The 15,556-nt window shown below is 34.2% G+C and overlaps 7 protein-coding genes, 4 non-coding genes and 2 pseudogenes across 11 annotated transcripts in view; 8 read left to right on the forward strand and 5 right to left on the reverse strand.

Annotated features, from left to right (window-relative positions):
- LOC125809614 (protein transport protein Sec61 subunit gamma-1-like) overlaps positions 1-14,477 on the forward strand; it is a 132,902-nt gene extending 118,425 nt beyond the window's left edge. The window contains exon 3 of the mRNA XM_049489211.1: positions 14,466-14,477. The gene's annotated coding sequence lies outside the window, so the exon portion shown is untranslated. The remainder of the gene's footprint in view (positions 1-14,465) is intronic.
- On the forward strand, positions 468-944 carry LOC125809608 (protein AGENET DOMAIN (AGD)-CONTAINING P1-like). Its single transcript, XM_049489203.1, has one exon. The coding sequence runs from the start codon at positions 468-470 to the stop codon at positions 942-944; it is 477 nt and encodes a 158-aa protein (XP_049345160.1).
- Positions 1,583-2,905, forward strand: LOC125809641 (uncharacterized). The gene is made up of 4 exons (XM_049489234.1): positions 1,583-1,810; positions 1,917-1,999; positions 2,209-2,280; positions 2,762-2,905. Exons 1-4 carry the CDS (start codon positions 1,639-1,641, stop codon positions 2,903-2,905), a joined length of 471 nt encoding a protein of 156 aa, XP_049345191.1. The 5' UTR covers positions 1,583-1,638.
- On the reverse strand, positions 2,688-2,903 carry LOC125809775 (small nucleolar RNA U3). The gene has a single exon (XR_007441828.1). It is a non-coding gene; the product is annotated as a small nucleolar RNA U3 (small nucleolar RNA).
- LOC125809782 (small nucleolar RNA U3) lies at positions 4,334-4,529 on the reverse strand (annotated as a pseudogene).
- LOC125809781 (small nucleolar RNA U3) lies at positions 4,556-4,776 on the reverse strand. Its single transcript, XR_007441834.1, has one exon. It is a non-coding gene; the product is annotated as a small nucleolar RNA U3 (small nucleolar RNA).
- LOC125809642 (protein AGENET DOMAIN (AGD)-CONTAINING P1-like) lies at positions 5,270-5,798 on the forward strand. Its single transcript, XM_049489235.1, has one exon. It carries the CDS (start codon positions 5,274-5,276, stop codon positions 5,796-5,798), a length of 525 nt encoding a protein of 174 aa, XP_049345192.1. The 5' UTR covers positions 5,270-5,273.
- LOC125809643 (protein AGENET DOMAIN (AGD)-CONTAINING P1-like) lies at positions 6,864-7,415 on the forward strand. The gene has a single exon (XM_049489236.1). The coding sequence runs from the start codon at positions 6,864-6,866 to the stop codon at positions 7,413-7,415; it is 552 nt and encodes a 183-aa protein (XP_049345193.1).
- Positions 7,881-8,097, reverse strand: LOC125809780 (small nucleolar RNA U3). The gene has a single exon (XR_007441833.1). It is a non-coding gene; the product is annotated as a small nucleolar RNA U3 (small nucleolar RNA).
- LOC125809644 (protein AGENET DOMAIN (AGD)-CONTAINING P1-like) lies at positions 10,696-11,259 on the forward strand. The gene has a single exon (XM_049489237.1). The coding sequence runs from the start codon at positions 10,696-10,698 to the stop codon at positions 11,257-11,259; it is 564 nt and encodes a 187-aa protein (XP_049345194.1).
- On the forward strand, positions 12,004-12,514 carry LOC125809645 (protein AGENET DOMAIN (AGD)-CONTAINING P1-like; annotated as a pseudogene).
- Positions 14,229-14,444, reverse strand: LOC125809778 (small nucleolar RNA U3). The gene has a single exon (XR_007441831.1). It is a non-coding gene; the product is annotated as a small nucleolar RNA U3 (small nucleolar RNA).
- Positions 14,478-14,968: 491 nt separating the features above from the next.
- Positions 14,969-15,520, forward strand: LOC125809647 (protein AGENET DOMAIN (AGD)-CONTAINING P1-like). Its single transcript, XM_049489238.1, has one exon. The coding sequence runs from the start codon at positions 14,969-14,971 to the stop codon at positions 15,518-15,520; it is 552 nt and encodes a 183-aa protein (XP_049345195.1).
- The last annotated feature ends 36 nt before the right edge of the window (positions 15,521-15,556 follow it).

Consider the following 15,556-nt stretch of genomic DNA (forward strand, 5'->3'; position numbering starts at 1 on the left):
GGTAAAACTAATTTAAGTTGAATGACTTTTTGCTAAAACTCGTAAGTTGAACGTTTTTTAATTTGGTAAAACTAATTTAAGTTGAACGTTTTTTATTTTGGTAAAACTAATTTAAGTTGAATGACTTTTTGCTAAAACTCGTAAGTTGAACGTTTTTTAATTTGGTAAAACTAATTTAAGTTGAATGACTTTTTGCTAAAACTCGTAAGTTGTACGTTTTTTAATTTGGTAAAACTAATTTAAGTTGAATGACTTTTTGCTAAAACTAGTAAGTTGAACGATATTTTGGTAAAACTACAAAGTTATGAAGTAAACTATCATAAATGGAAAACAAAAGAAAATAGGAAAATAATCTCCATTCTTAATTACCAAAGGTAACATAATTCTCTGCCTATAAATTCACTTGCAAAGCCTCATAGTTCCTCACTTTTCATTCAATTGAACCAATCTTCACTACTACTCTCAAAATGGCCCCAACCAATGTGTCAGTAAACAATTCAGAGCAACGCCACCAATCAAAAATTGAAAAGCTCTCAAAGGAAATAGATTCGATAGCAGTGAAGACACAACAAATAACAAAACTATTCCAAAAGGACGGTGAAGTTGAAGTGGCAAGTCACGAAATAGGCTTCATAGGTTCTTACTACGAAGCAACTATTGTTTCTATCGAGGCCGCTTATCATTACAAAATCAAGTACAAAACTCTGTTGACTGATGATAAGTCTGCACCTCTAGAAGAGCTTGTCACTATAGGGGAGGTCCGCCCTGTTCCACTTCATCAACTTGAAACAATGTCAGGAAACACATTCCGTCTATACGATAAGGTTGATGTGTTTTCCAATGATGGATGGTGGTTTGGATTTATTAGTGGGATAATTGGAGAAGAGTACTATGTCTATTTCCCTACAACTGGAGATAACATTCATACCCTTCTCATGCGTTGAGATTTCATCAAGAATGGTCTAATGACAAGTGGAAAATCCTGAAATGACAAGGAACGATTTTCGACTTATGCTGATCTTGATTTCATGAAATTCTTGATTTACCTTACTAAGATAGGAATGTGATTCAAGTTTAGTTGCATATTGTAATATTGCTGATTAAGACTTTGATATGCTAAACATATACTTTTCTAGCTTAAATTGTGGAATTTTATGTACACAAATTCATGCTATTTTAAGAATATAAGCGTAAAATTACTTGTCACTCCAAAAAATATTGTAGGTCGGCGCAAGTGATATGAAAGATAATGTAAGGAAAATATTTTCATTCATAAGTGAGAAAAATGAAAAAATCATATTCATATTTCTTTATGAAAAATAATTTTGAATAAATATTGCTTGTACTTATATTATACCAGTAGGAAAAACCATAATGTACATATCCTTCATACATAAAAATTACAGTCCTAATATTCAATTAGCTTACGAAATATGTATATCATTTATAAATAGTCTATATTATATATATATATATATATATAGGACAAAAAAAAGGAAGAAGGAGAATTTGGTCATTTCGGAGTGGATGAGAAGAAAAGAACTTTCTTCGACTTTGTCAATTAAGAAAAGAGTCTGTTAACCCAGCGAAGGAACCGACGAAGAAGAAAAGAAAAAAATACACTAAAAAAGAGCAAAAATGGCGTTGCAATGGATGATATTAACGTACGTGGTAGCAGCAGAGGCAGCAATAGCTATTCTGCTAACATTGCCAACTCCTAAAGCTCTCAAATCTCGTTTTGTTTCTCTAATTTCACTCGCCCTTCAACCCTCTCTTTTCGTCGTCCCTTTCTCTGCTTTTCAGCTCCTCGGTATTCTCTCTGCTTCTTATCCTCTTGATTTTTATTTGCTACTTCGTTATTTTTACAATTATGTGATATCGAGACTTAATTTTTGTTCTTGTTGCTGTTCTCTTAGATATTTATTGGAAAAATGAGCATCGATTGATGTGTACGGGCGAGATTTGCACTGCTTCGGAGAGGGACCGCTACGAGAAATCGGTAGATTTTCTTTTCCCCCTTTTTTGGAACGATTTTATGTAGTAGTGATTTATACTGGGTGAGTTTAAATTGTGTGGTTATAAAATTCCCTTTTAAGTGAAAAAGATATTTGTATGTTTTAATATAATTTTCATCTTAAAATTGAACATCACACGAACAACTTATGTGCAAGTGGACAATAGTTGTGATCTTTGTTACAACAATGCTAGGCAGACAAGCTTCCAAACAAAAAAAAGAAGGGAAAGTCTGTCCGACAGATCTTGAAAGCAGATGTGCTCCTGGTATGAAGCTCATAAAGCTAGAGCTTATGTGTTGAACTGCCGATGTGGGAACATTTATTATGTCCTTTTGGTTCACCTCGAAGAAACAGCTTATGTACATATACTTACTGGCTGTACTGACCTTGACAAACATGGTAGTATCATTCACGATTTATCTTTTTTTTTTTAGTTTATACTAAGTTTCAACAACTCTTTTATGATTCAAATTGACGATATCCATAGGATGGCTGAATCTTGAATTAGCCAAAATAATCATTCTGTTCTTCGTTTGATACATTAGAAAGTTTGTAAGACAGCTGTGAGACATCTTAGACTTGCAAACAGACCCAAAGTTTCCTAAATAGGCAGATGAAGAAAACTGGAAACCATTTTTGGCTTCCAATTAGGTCTCATACAAAAAGAATGGGAGTCTGTCAGACAGCCATGAGACCATCTTAGGCCTGAGATCAGGTCTAAGAACGATCATCTACTGCAACCACAGCTCGAGGAGCCATGGTTAGCTGTTAATCACGCTCTGGTCACATGGCCATGCTTCATCAACCAGACTTGGTTTCCTGTCTCCTTAGAAATCAAGGATACAGTGGTACGAGCCTATAGAACAGATCCTGTTCAAGTAAGGTCGTGACATATTCTCCTGGTATGAAGCCTCATAAAGATGGAGTTTATGTGTTGCACTGCCGATGTGGGAACAATATGTTGGCCCCCGACGCAGCTTCGCTGTCTACTACACAATCTCTAAGGCTCAAATGCAGTAAAATTTGTGTCAGATTCAAGTTTTAGATTCGTTATAGAAATAATAATAATTATGCACTAATTTATTTTAAAGTGTAGACAATTATTTTCATAGAAATTATTCCAATTCTGATAGATATCGAGGTTTAGGAGTGACAAACGAGCGAGTCGAGTCGAATATGAGTCTATCAAAAAATGAGTTAAATAAAAATGATAAGTTACTCGACTCAACTCACATTTTAAATGGTTTAAACGAGTTACCCAATGGATAATATGGGTACCCATATTTATCCATATTATAATAGAAATCTTGTTAAAAGCTTTAAAAATTAAAAAAAAAAAACTAAAGTTTTTTTATCACTTCACTCCACCCCCTACCAGCCCCCCCCCCCCCCCCCCCCCCCATCCCAAAAAAATGTAAAAAAAAATTACCACCCCACCCTTACCGCCCCCGCACCACACCCCCTACCCCTACCAGCCCCCCCCCCCCACAACCCATCCCAAAAAGAAATGAACAAAATTTTTTTAAATTTTTATTTAAAAAAAAATTACCACCGCAACCCCCTACCAGCCCCCCCCCCCCCCTCCACACCCCATCGTCCCATATTGAATCTGGAATTTTGGTTCTTCCCAGAATTTGATATCCCTATTACCGGGAAACCTACAGACAAATCCTATTTGAAATGGATGGTGTGAGTTTACCACCCCCCCCCCTCCACACCCCATCCCAAAAAAAAATTAACAAAATTTTAAATTTTTACATCAAAATTTTTTAATTTTTTTTTAAAAAAAATTATCATCCCACACCCCCTACCATCCCCCCACACTCCATCCAAAGAAAAATTAACAAAATTTAAAAAATTTTCCAATAATTTTTTTTTACCAACCCACCTCCGCACCCCCGTATCCCAAAAAATATGTAAAAAAAAGTTTCATTTTTTTTAAAAAAAAAAGACTTTCTTACTACCCCACCATTTATCACTTTTTTTGTTTGTTTGTGTGAATGCACATCTTTTACCCGTTTTATCCATTTAAGTATCCACTTTTAAATAGGTATTATTCGTTTTTACTCATTTTTAAATGAGTTGGATACCCAACCAATTTAAAATGGATAAATGTGAGCGGATACTCATATTAATTGCTCATTCTGCCACCCCTACCGAGATTTTATACGGGATAAAAACAACAAAAAATACAAAAAGAGACACAAGTATCTCGTAGAACAATAGAAAATACAAAGAGAGACAAGTATCTTGCATCTCTTAGAACAACATTTTCTGTCAGACCAGGCTTGTTCGAAAAGGAAAACAAAAAGAAGGGAAGTCTGTCAGACAGCCATGAGACCATCTTAGGCCTGAGATCAGGTATCTCAGGCCTAAGAACAATCATCTACTGCAACCACAGCTCGAAGAGCCATGGTTGGTTGTTAATCACGCTCTGGTCACATGGCCATGCTTCATCAACCAGACTTGGTTATCTCAGGCCTAAGAACAATCATCTACTGCAACCACAGCTCGAAGAGCCATGGTTGGTTGTTAATCACGCTCTGGTCACATGGTCATGCTTCATCAACCAGACTTGGTTATCTCAGGCCTAAGAACAATCATCTACTGCAACCACAGCTCGAAGAGCCATGGTTGGTTGTTAATCACGCTCTGGTCACATGGCCATGCTTCATCAACCAGACTTGGTTTCCTGTCTCCTTAGAAATAAAGGATTCAGTGGTACAAGCCTATAGAACAGATCCTGTTCAAGTAAGGTCGTGACATATGCTCCTGGTATGAAGCCTCATAAAGCTGGAGCTTATGTGTTGCACTGCCGATGTGGGAACAATCTATTGGCCCCTGACACAGCTACGCTGACTACTACGCAATCTCTAAGGCTAAAGTGCAATTAAAGTAATAAAATTTATGTCAGATTTCAGTTTTTGATTTGTTATAGAAAAAATAATAATTATACATTAATTTTATTTTAACTTGTAGATAGTTAATTTCGTAGAAACCGTTCCAATAGCAGTTTTTCCTCTTGCCATGAACTCCATAATAAATTAGGAAAGAAAAAAATAAAAAAAAAAGATATAAACCAATCAAAACTATAAAAATTGGAAATTTCCTATTCCGGGTCATTAAAGGAAAACCAAAAGAAAAATAAGAAAACAATTCCCATTCCGAATTACAGAAGGAAACAAGAAGTCTCTCCCTATAAATTCACTTCCAAAGCTCATTCAATTCACAAATCAATCTCTAGTAGAGTCTGCAATAATGGCTCCAATCAAAGTGACAGAAATTAATTCAGAGGAACGCCACGCAATGCTCTCAGAGTTTATAAAATCAATAACATTCAAGAGACAACAGATAACAAAAGTATTCCAAAAGGGCGATGAAGTTGAAGTGGCAAGTCAAGTATATGGCTTCATAGGTTCTTACTACGATGCAACTATTGTTTATCCCATTGGCGCTTATCATTACAAAATCAAGTATAAAACTCTGTTGACTGATGATGAATCCGGGCCACTGGAAGAGATGGTCAGTGCAGCAGTGATCCGCCCTGTTCCCCCTCATCAAGATAAAACAATGTCAGAAAACGGATTCCGTCTGTATGATATGGTTGATGTGTTTGCCAACGATGGATGGTGGTTTGGATTTATCAGTGGGAAAATTGGAGAAGAGTACTATGTCTACTTCCCTACAACTGCGGATAACATTGCATACCCTCGTCATCTGTTGAGATATCATCAAGAATGGGCTAATGGCAAGTGGATATATCTTCCCAAAACAAGGAATTAGGAAAGATGATTTTTTTAAACCTATTTTTATGTGAATTATTAATCTAAGTTTAGTTGCAAAATTGTTACATATGCTGATAAAATATTTTGATTTTCTAATGGCTGCAACCATTTGATTTTTCTTTCGTGTTTGCAGAACATTTAAATATATCATATAAATCTAAACTGTACTAAAACTGAAAGTGTTGGTCCTTACTCTGGCTTGCAAACAAAAAAGAAAGTAAGTCTGTCAGACAGCGATAAGACCATCTTAGGCCCGAGATCAGGTCTAAGAACGATCATTTGCACCACAAGCTCAAGGAGCCACTGTTAATCGCGCTCTGGCATATCACACTAAACAGACTCCAATTCTCAACTTACTTTTCTAGTCTTTGTTTCTTTATAGGAAAAAAAAAAAGTAAATAATAATGATGTACTACTGTCACTCGTCCCAAATTAACTGTCACATTTGGAATTCAGAACTAAAATTAATAATTATTTCTAACCATTCCCTTAATATAAATAAGAATGCCAGTATTTAAGAAGAAAAAAACCAGTCTACTCATCATATCCCGAAAGTTTTCCAAATTACAATAATTTCCATTTCTCTTTCACCCGATACATAAATATGTTTCAGATTCATAGTGATTTAGGTTTGAAATAATTGAGGTTATGTATCAACAATAACATTTGTATCAGATACATTATTCACAAACAAAGTTGTAATGTATATGATAGAAGTAAAGTGATGTATTCGAATGTTAAAAGAGAGAAGGAAAAAGGGGATTTTCATAATTAATTCAAATGGTAGAGATTTCTAAAGATTATGTTATCTTAAAGAACTCCATCACAATTTTTTTCTCCTTGCCATAGTTCAAGTTCCTAGCAAATTAGGAAAGTAAGAAATTATATTAACAAATTAAAAATAAAAAAAAATAGGAAATTTCTATTCCGAGTCATTCCAGGAAAAACAAAAAGAAAACAGGAAAAGAATTCTCTGCCTATAAATTCAATACCAATGCCTCATAGTTCCTCACTTTTTCATTCAATTGAAATCAATCAATCAATCTACAGTAGAGTCCACAAAATGGCCCGAATCAACGTGACGGAAATGAACTCAGAGCAACTCCATCAATCAAGAATGGCAATGCTCTCAGAGTCAATCAAATCAATAGCATTCAAGAAACAACAGATAACGAAAGAATTCGAAAAGGGTGATGAAGTTGAAGTGGCAAGTCAAGAATTAGGCTTCATAGGCTCTTACTACGCAGCAATTATTATTTGTTCCACTGGCGATGATTACTACAGAATCAAGTACAAGACTCTGTTGACAGATGATGAATCTGAGCCGCTAGAGGATGTTTTCTTTGCAGCCGAGATCCGCCCTGTTCCACCTAATCAATATGAAACAATGTCAGAAAATGGATTCCGTCTATATGATATGGTTGATGTATTTGACAACGATGGATGGTGGTTCGGATTTATCAGTGCGAAAGTTGGAGATGAGTACTATGTCTACTTCCCTACAACTGGAGATAACATTGCTTACCCTCCTCATGTGTTGAGATTTCACCAAGAATGGTCTTATGGAAAGTGGATATTTCTTCCAAGACAAGGAAAGATTTTCAACTTGTACTAATCTTGATTTACTGTAATTTGATATGAATGCGACTTGTTAATCATTCTCTTTATGCCAATTCATCAAGTTTAGTCGCAAATTGTTATATTGATGTTTAAGATTTTGATATGCTGTATAGTGAGAAACGAGAATATATGAATTTGTTACTCTGTTTTAGAGTTGAATTGTGCTGTATAATAATATGCATTACGTTTATGTCAGTTTTAGTTAAGACCCAAGTTTCAACAACTCTTTTAGGCTTCAAATTGACGATATCCATAGGCTGAATGTTGAATTGGCAAAAATAAAGTCGAGACAATCATTCTGGGCTATATTTGATACATTAGAAAGTGTTTAAGACAGCCGCGAGACATCTTAGACTTGCAAACAGATCCAAAGTTCTCAAACTTCCTAAATACGCAGATGAAGAAAACAGGAAACCGTTCTTTCTTTGCTTGTTCAAGAGGAAAAAACAAAAAGAATGAGAGTCTGTCAGACAGACATGGGACCATCCTAGGCCTGAGATCAGGGTCTAAGAACGATCATCTACTGCAACCACAGCTCGACAAGCAATGGTTAGCTGTTAATCACGCTCTGGTCACATGGTCATGCTTCATCAACCAGACTTGGTTTCCTGTCTCCTTAGAAATCAAGGATACAGTGGTACGAGCCTATAGAACAGATCCTGTTCAAGTAAGGTCGTGACATATGCTCCTGGTATGAAGCCTCATAAAGCTGGAGCTTATGTATTGCACTACCGATGTGGGAACAATATGTTGGCCCCCGACGCAGCTTCGCTGACTATTATGCAATCTCTAAAAGCTCAAATGCAATAGAATTTGTGTCAGATTTCAGTTTTAGATTCGCTATAGAAAAAATAATAATTATCCACTAATTTATTTTAAGGTGTAGACAATTATTTTCGTAGAAATTATTCCAATTCTAATAGAAACCGAGGTTTTATACTGGATAAAAACAACACAAAATACAAAGAGAGACACAAGTATCTCGTATCTCGATGAACAATAGAAAATACAAAAGAGAGACAAGTATCTCGTATCTCTTAAAACAACTTTTTCTGCATATAAAATATATATTACCCCCTGTCTACTTATGAAAATTTTTAAGATGGTAGAGGCACAACCAACAATAGCTGTGTGAGGTTCCACTCAATTTTTGACATTTGAATTTGTGGGTCCATTTGTACAAATGGTCCCATAAATCCAAGTGTCAAAAATTGTTGTGTGAGGCTCCATTATATAGTTGACACTTTGATTTATGGGCCCATTTGTACTCTTTTATCTCCATTTATACATTTTTACCTTCCACTCACCACCCCAAGTGTTCTCCTCATCCGCTCCCCTATTCTTTATTCCTTTTCTTTACTTTTGTCTTTTTCATTTATTTTTTTCATAAAATGCAGTCAGAGCCGACTCAACAACATTGGAGGCCTAAAGCGAAACTTAAGGGAGAGTCCCTAATATTTACTTTTTTTCATTATATATAATTTTATTTAAAATCTACTTTTCTAACTATTTTAGATGCGAAGTCATTAGGTACTGTTTTATAATCAATTTGTTTTAATAATTCCTTTTCAAATGATAATATAGCTAATTCATTCAATCTCTCATGAGACATTGTTAATCTTAAAGAAGATTTAATCAATTATAATTTCGAAAAAACTTCTTTCGGCTGAGGCAACAGTTACAGAAACTGTTAACATTATTTTATAAGCAATATATGTATTTGGAAAAGAATCAAGTCTTTTTGTTTGATAGGGTATTTTCATAAGATCATTATCTTCTACTTGTATTATTTCCCTTAGCACTTTTAATTTAAAAAATAAATCTAAACCATCAATATCAGAATAACTATTACGTGTTAAAGAAAGTTCAAGGTTAAGACAATATTTTTTTTTTAAATTCTCATCATCTAGTGATCTCAATATTTTACCATTAAATAAGAAATCAAAAATATTTTCATATGCTTCAATGGTTCAAATCTATTTTGAAGTGAAAAAATAGTTTGATATACTCTACATATATAAAGCAATTAACTCTAAAAGATTTTTCAAGGGACTTTGTAATTTCGCTATCCATATTTTCATCAAAGTGTTTCTTACGAAATTCAGGTTTTTTTTCATCTCATATGCAATTTTCTTAGTAGAAATCATAACACTCATAGTACATATAATTTTTTTCTAAAATAACATATATAAGTAATTGTTTTTAAAAAATGGGGGCCCCAAAATATATGGGGCCCCAAACGATGACTTTAGTGGCCTAGGGGTTAAGACGACCCTACCTGAATGCAGTTCTTTAAAAATGGAAATGTGAAAGATGATAAAAATATATTCTTTCTTTTGGTAATTGGAAAAAAGTTAAAACTAAAAGACAATAAATGATATATTAAAGCATTAACTTATATACAAAGAAAATAAATGAGGTCGATACGGTATAATAGAAGTTAATTTATTTTATTTGACTAATTTTTATTCACAAAATTTCTGAGAATATTTAATCGTAACTAAATATTAATGAAAATACTAGAATTAGAGATGATTGATTCAGCTTAAGTAGTTTGTAGGTTTACGTACTTAAAAACACTTTTTAAGTGCTTAAGCTGAATTTAGAAATAAAAAGATAAAAATATTAAAGCAAAGATAATGTATTTTATTAAAAAGAATATTGATAAATAACTTATTAGTTGGAATAACTAAATGTCTTTAAAATTGTTAATATTAAAAAATAAACTTATTATCCAATATATTTAATATTATCAAACAAACACAAAACACAAATAATAGTATTAAATTAAGTCAAAACTCAAATTAATTGTGTTTCATTCACTTTAGAATATAAATTAATTAGATGCAAATATTTTTAATAAATATGAACTATTTATCTAAATAGGATGCAATAATTAGCAATTTGACTAAAAAATAAATATCTCCATAACTACTTATTCAAAAATAACAAGCAAACTCATAAATAAAAATAAGAAAAAAAAAGACTTTTTTTCCTTTCTGTTTCGATTTTATTGTGTAAGACAAATCTAAAATATGGCATTTGGCCTTTTCAGTTAAAAAATAAATAAATTGTAAGACAAATCTGTAAAATAAAATGAAGTATTTGTACCATGAATTCAATCTAAAATTGTTTTTTTTTAAATTATATTTGGAAGTTTTTTTTTGTTTATTAGATAGAAAAATGAAAAAGAAAAAAAGAGGGGGTTCCAGGAGGGTGGATTAGGAAACTGGGTGATAGGAGGTAAAAGAGTACAAACGGACCCACAAATCCAAATGTCAAAAATTGAGTGGAACCTCACACAACTATTGTTGGTTGGCCCAATCAAAGTGACAGAAATTAATTCAGAGGAACGCCACACAATGCTCTCAGAGTTTATAAAATCAATAGCATTCAAGAGACAACAGATAACAAAAGTATTTCAAAAGGGCGATGAAGTTGAAGTGGCAAGTCAAGTATATGGCTTCATAGGTTCTTACTACAATGCAACTATTCTTTCTCCCATTGGCGCTTACCATTACAAAATCAAGTACAAGACTCTGTTGACTGCTGATGAATCCGGGCCACTGGAAGAGATGGTCACTGCAGCCGCGATCCGCCCTGTTCCACCTCAACAAGATGAAACACTGTCACAAAACGGATTCCGTCTATACGATATGGTTGATGTGTTTGCCAACGATGGATGGTGGTTTGGATTTATCAGTGGGAAAATTGGAGAAGAGAACTATGTCTACTTCCCTACAACTGCGGATAACATTGCATACCCTCGTCATCTGTTGAGATTTCATCAAGAATGGGTTAATGGCAAGTGGAAATATCTTCCAAAAACAAGGAATTAGGAAAGATTATTTTTTTTTTTACCTATTTTTAATTGATTTAGGAATGCGACTTATTAATCTAAGTTTAGTTGCAAATTGTAACATATGCTGATAAATATTTTGATTTTCTAATGGTTGCAACCATTTGAGTTTTCTCTCTTTCTTTTCCTATGACCTGTTTTTGACACTTTCCATACATATTTCATCAAAACATATAGTTATACTGTTTGCAAAACATCTAGATTCATGGTGAAGATCATCAATTTCTTAGAGACCATCCCAATTCCCACTCAGAGGCGAAGTCAAAATTTTAATTTTACTTATTCTGCATTTTGTAACGATAACTTCAAGTGTTAATAACTAAGTTCTAAACTTAATATTTGTACATATTTTATATCTTCTTAATACAAATACACAATTCTCGTAAAAAATTACTGGGTTTAGCCGAACCAGTAGAAGCCTGGCTCCGCCCCTGATTCCCAGTAGGAAGAACTCCATCACAATTTTTTTCGCCTTGCCATAGTTCAAGTACCTCATAAATTAGGAAAGTAAGAAAATATTTTAACCAATTAAAAATGTAAAAATTGGAAATACCTATTCCGAGTCATTCCAGGAAAAAACAAAAGAAAACATGAAAAGAATTCCCTATTTAGTCATTGAAGGAAACAAAATTCTCTGCATATAAATTCAGTACCAAAGACTCATAGTTGCTCACTTTTTCATTCAATTGAAATCAATCAATCAATCTCCAGTAGAGTCTGCAAAATGGCCCGAATCAACGTATCAGAAATGAATTCAGAGCAACTCCACCTATCAAGAATGGCAATGCTGTCAGAGTCAATCAAATCAATAGCATTCAAGGAACAACAGATAACGAAAGAATTCGAAAAGGGTGATGAAGTTGAAGTGGCAAGTCAAGAATTAGGCTTCATAGGCTCTTACTACGCAGCAACTATTATTTGTTCCACTGGCGATGATTACTACAGAATCAAGTACAAGACTCTGTTGACAGATGATGAGTGTGAGCCGCTAGAGGATGTTTTCTCTGCAGCCGAGATCCGCCCTGTTCCACCTCATCAACATGAAACAATGTCAGAAAATGGATTCTGTCTATACGATATGATTATGGTGGTTTGGATTTATCAGTGGGAAAATTGGAGAAGAGTACTATGTCTACTTCCCTACAACTGGAGATAACATTGCATATCCTCGTCACATGTTGAGATTTCATCAAGAATGGTCAAATGGCAAGTGGATATTTCTTCCAAGACAATGAAAGATTTTCGACTTGCACTGATCTTGATTTACAATAATGTGATATGAATGTACTGAATCTTTCTCCTTTGTGTTAAGTAGAAGAATTCAAGTTTAGTCCCAAAATTGCTGTTAAAGATTTCTATTGAGGAAATAGTGGTTGAAATATTTTGTTACTTGGTTTTTAGCCTTGAATTGCGCTATATAGGGATGCATTTATTTTCTGTAGTAATAAATAAAATGCCCAAATTCAGTTTTATATCTACTGAATTGAAGATATTCATTAGTAACTTTGAGAAGTGATCAGTCAATAATGAGACAGCAACAGAAACAAGAAAACTGAACCAATATACTCTTCATGTTCTTGAATCCCCTGATGTGAAGTCTTGAATATACCGTCTTTTGTTTTATATATATATAGCTACAATCAGAAACTGTAAAAGAAACAAAAACCGGAAGAATGAAAGTGAGTGGATCAATCAGAGTAGGAAATCTTATGGAAAATAATTCATCACGAAGCTTGTAGAGAATTCTTGAGAGCTTGTGACGCGTGTTAAAATTGTTCAACATCAGCCTACTTTTTCTAGTCTGACTAGGTCTTGGCAGTAGCTATATTCTATTAGTTGTTAATTTGTTATTTTGTTAGCACATAATGCTTTTCCTACTTTGTAGTATTGCAGATTTCTTTTCCTAGAGTTCACTGAAATTAAGTAGTTGTTTAGTGGGGTTAGGATTCCTAAAATTCTGTAAGCCTATATTACCTTCTCAGCGTATTGAATAAAGTAAGCAACTTTTCCTTGCAAACTATTTTCAGTTTCTGTTTCTTCCTTTCTTTCCCTGTTATTTATGTGTTGATTACTGAGCTTTCCATCGTGCTAAAGTTCAACAAGGCGTGTCAAAGACAACATTAATATTTGAATTAGAAGTAATGATCAATCAGTGGCAGTAATGATTTTCTCAACTTTTAGCATTGTTGTAACTTACAACTTGTAACAAAAGATCACGATTTCACTTGCACATAACTAGCCTCTTAACACTTGTAGATGCTGAAAATTGTATGTTTGAACCCAACCCGACCAATTGAACTCGACATACATTATGTCCTTTTGGTTCACCACGGAGATGTATTCCCTACGTTGTAATCCCCTCCCGATTATAGAATAGTTTTCTTGAGAGTCTAACATGGAATGCTTTTAATCTAGTCTGGATGCGCATCAATAATTCAAAACATTGTGGTTTTGGATAAGGATGTATGAGTAATATTTTCATTACAATTAAGTCTTTTTGACTGTGAGACATTGTAGTGAGTGTTGTGAAGATTATGGATACAGGTTAAATGTCCAGGGTACATTCGTAAACTTTTGTTAAATACGAGAATTATCAGATCTTTTTTATATACTAAGAGAGTATAACTAGCCTCTTAACATTTGTAGATGCTGAAAATTGTATGTTTGGACCCGTTGGGACATACATTATGACTAACATGATAGTATCATTCACGATTTCTCTTTTGTTTTAGTTAAAACTAAATTTCAACAACTTTTTTAGGCTTCAAATTGACGATATCCATAGGCCGGCTGATTCTTGAATTAGCCAAAATAAAGTTGAGACAATCATTTTGTTCTTCGTTTGATACATTAGAGAGATTGTAAGACAGCCGTGAAACATCTTAGACTTGCAAACAGATCCAAAGTTTTTTTTTCTGGGCTTGTTCGAAAGGAAAACAAAAAGAGTGGAGTCTGTCAGACAGCCATAAGACCATCTTAGGCCTGAGATCAGGTCTAAGAACAATCATCTACTGCAGCCATAGCTCGAGGAGCCATGGTTGGCTGTTAATCACGCTCTGGTCACATGGCCATGCTTCATCAACCAAACTTGGTTTCCTGTCTCCTTAGAAATCAAGGATACAGTGGTACGAGCCAATAGAACAGATCCTGTTCAAGTAAGGTCGTGACATATGCTCCTGGTATGAAGCTTCATAAAGCTGGAGTTTATGTGTTGCACTGCCGATGTGGGAACAATATGTTGGCTCCCAACGCAGCTTCGCTGACTACTACACAATCTCTAAGCCTAAAGTGCAATAAAAGTAATAAATTTTGTGTCAGATTTCAGTTTTTGATTTGTTATAGAAAAATTAATTATTATGCACTAACTTATTTAAGGGGTAGACAAGTATTTTCGTGGAAACCATTCCGATTTCCAGGGGGGGAAATTCCATCACAGTTTTTCCTCTTGCCATAGTCCATAATAAATTAGGAAAGAAAAAAAAGATATAAACCAATCAAAAATATAAAATTGGAAATACCTATTCCAAGTCATTCCAGGAAAAAACAAAAGAAAACAGGAAAAGAATTCCTTATTTAGTCATTGAAGGAAACAGAATACTCTGCCTATAAATTCAGTACCAATGCCTCATAGTTGCTCACTTTTTTCGTTCAATTGAGTCAATCAATCAATCTCCATAGAGTTCACAATAATGGCCCCAATCAACATTACAGAAATGAATTCAGTGCAACTCCATCAATCAAGAATGGCGATGCTCTCAGAGTCAATCAAATCAATTGCATTCAAGAAACAACAGATAACGAAAGAATTCGAAAAGGGTGATGAAGTTGAAGTGGCAAGTCAAGAATTAGGCTTCATAGGCTCTTACTACGCAGCAACTATTATTTGTTCCACTGGTGATGATTATTACAGAATCAAGTACAAGACATTGTTGACAGATGATGAGTCTGAGCCGCTAGAGGATGTTTTCTCTGCAGCCGAGATCCGCCCTGTTCCACCTAATCAAGATGAAACAATGTCAGAAAATGGATTCCGTCTATATGATATGGTTGATGTATTTGACAACGATGGATGGTGGTTCGGATTTATCAGTGCGAAAGTTGGAGATGAGTACTATGTCTACTTCCCTACAACTGGAGATAACATTGCATACCCTCCTCATGTGTTGAGATTTCATCAAGAATGGTCTTATGGAAAGTGGATATTTCTTCCAAGACAAGGAAAGATTTTCAACTTGTACTAATCTTGATTTACTGTAATTTGATATGAATGCGACTTG

Source organism: Solanum verrucosum, unplaced genomic scaffold (genome assembly GCF_900185275.1).
Source record: "Solanum verrucosum unplaced genomic scaffold, falcon-dt-bn FXZP01000121.1, whole genome shotgun sequence".
NCBI lineage: Eukaryota > Viridiplantae > Streptophyta > Magnoliopsida > Solanales > Solanaceae > Solanum > Solanum verrucosum.

Excerpts from the sequence above, each read along its gene's own strand:
- LOC125809641 (XM_049489234.1), top strand. The coding sequence starts at position 1,639 with ATGGCGTTGCAATGGATGATATTAACGTACGTGGTAGCAGCAGAGGCA. Across the intron at positions 1,811-1,916 it reads CTCTGCTTTTCAGCTCCTCG|ATATTTATTGGAAAAATGAG; the intron begins GTATTCTCTCTG and ends CTGTTCTCTTAG. Across the intron at positions 2,281-2,761 it reads TGAAAGCAGATGTGCTCCTG|CTCGAGGAGCCATGGTTAGC; the intron begins GTATGAAGCTCA and ends CTGCAACCACAG.
- LOC125809644 (XM_049489237.1), top strand. The coding sequence starts at position 10,696 with ATGTCAAAAATTGAGTGGAACCTCACACAACTATTGTTGGTTGGCCCA.
- LOC125809608 (XM_049489203.1), top strand. The coding sequence starts at position 468 with ATGGCCCCAACCAATGTGTCAGTAAACAATTCAGAGCAACGCCACCAA.
- LOC125809647 (XM_049489238.1), top strand. The coding sequence starts at position 14,969 with ATGGCCCCAATCAACATTACAGAAATGAATTCAGTGCAACTCCATCAA.
- LOC125809642 (XM_049489235.1), top strand. The coding sequence starts at position 5,274 with ATGGCTCCAATCAAAGTGACAGAAATTAATTCAGAGGAACGCCACGCA.
- LOC125809643 (XM_049489236.1), top strand. The coding sequence starts at position 6,864 with ATGGCCCGAATCAACGTGACGGAAATGAACTCAGAGCAACTCCATCAA.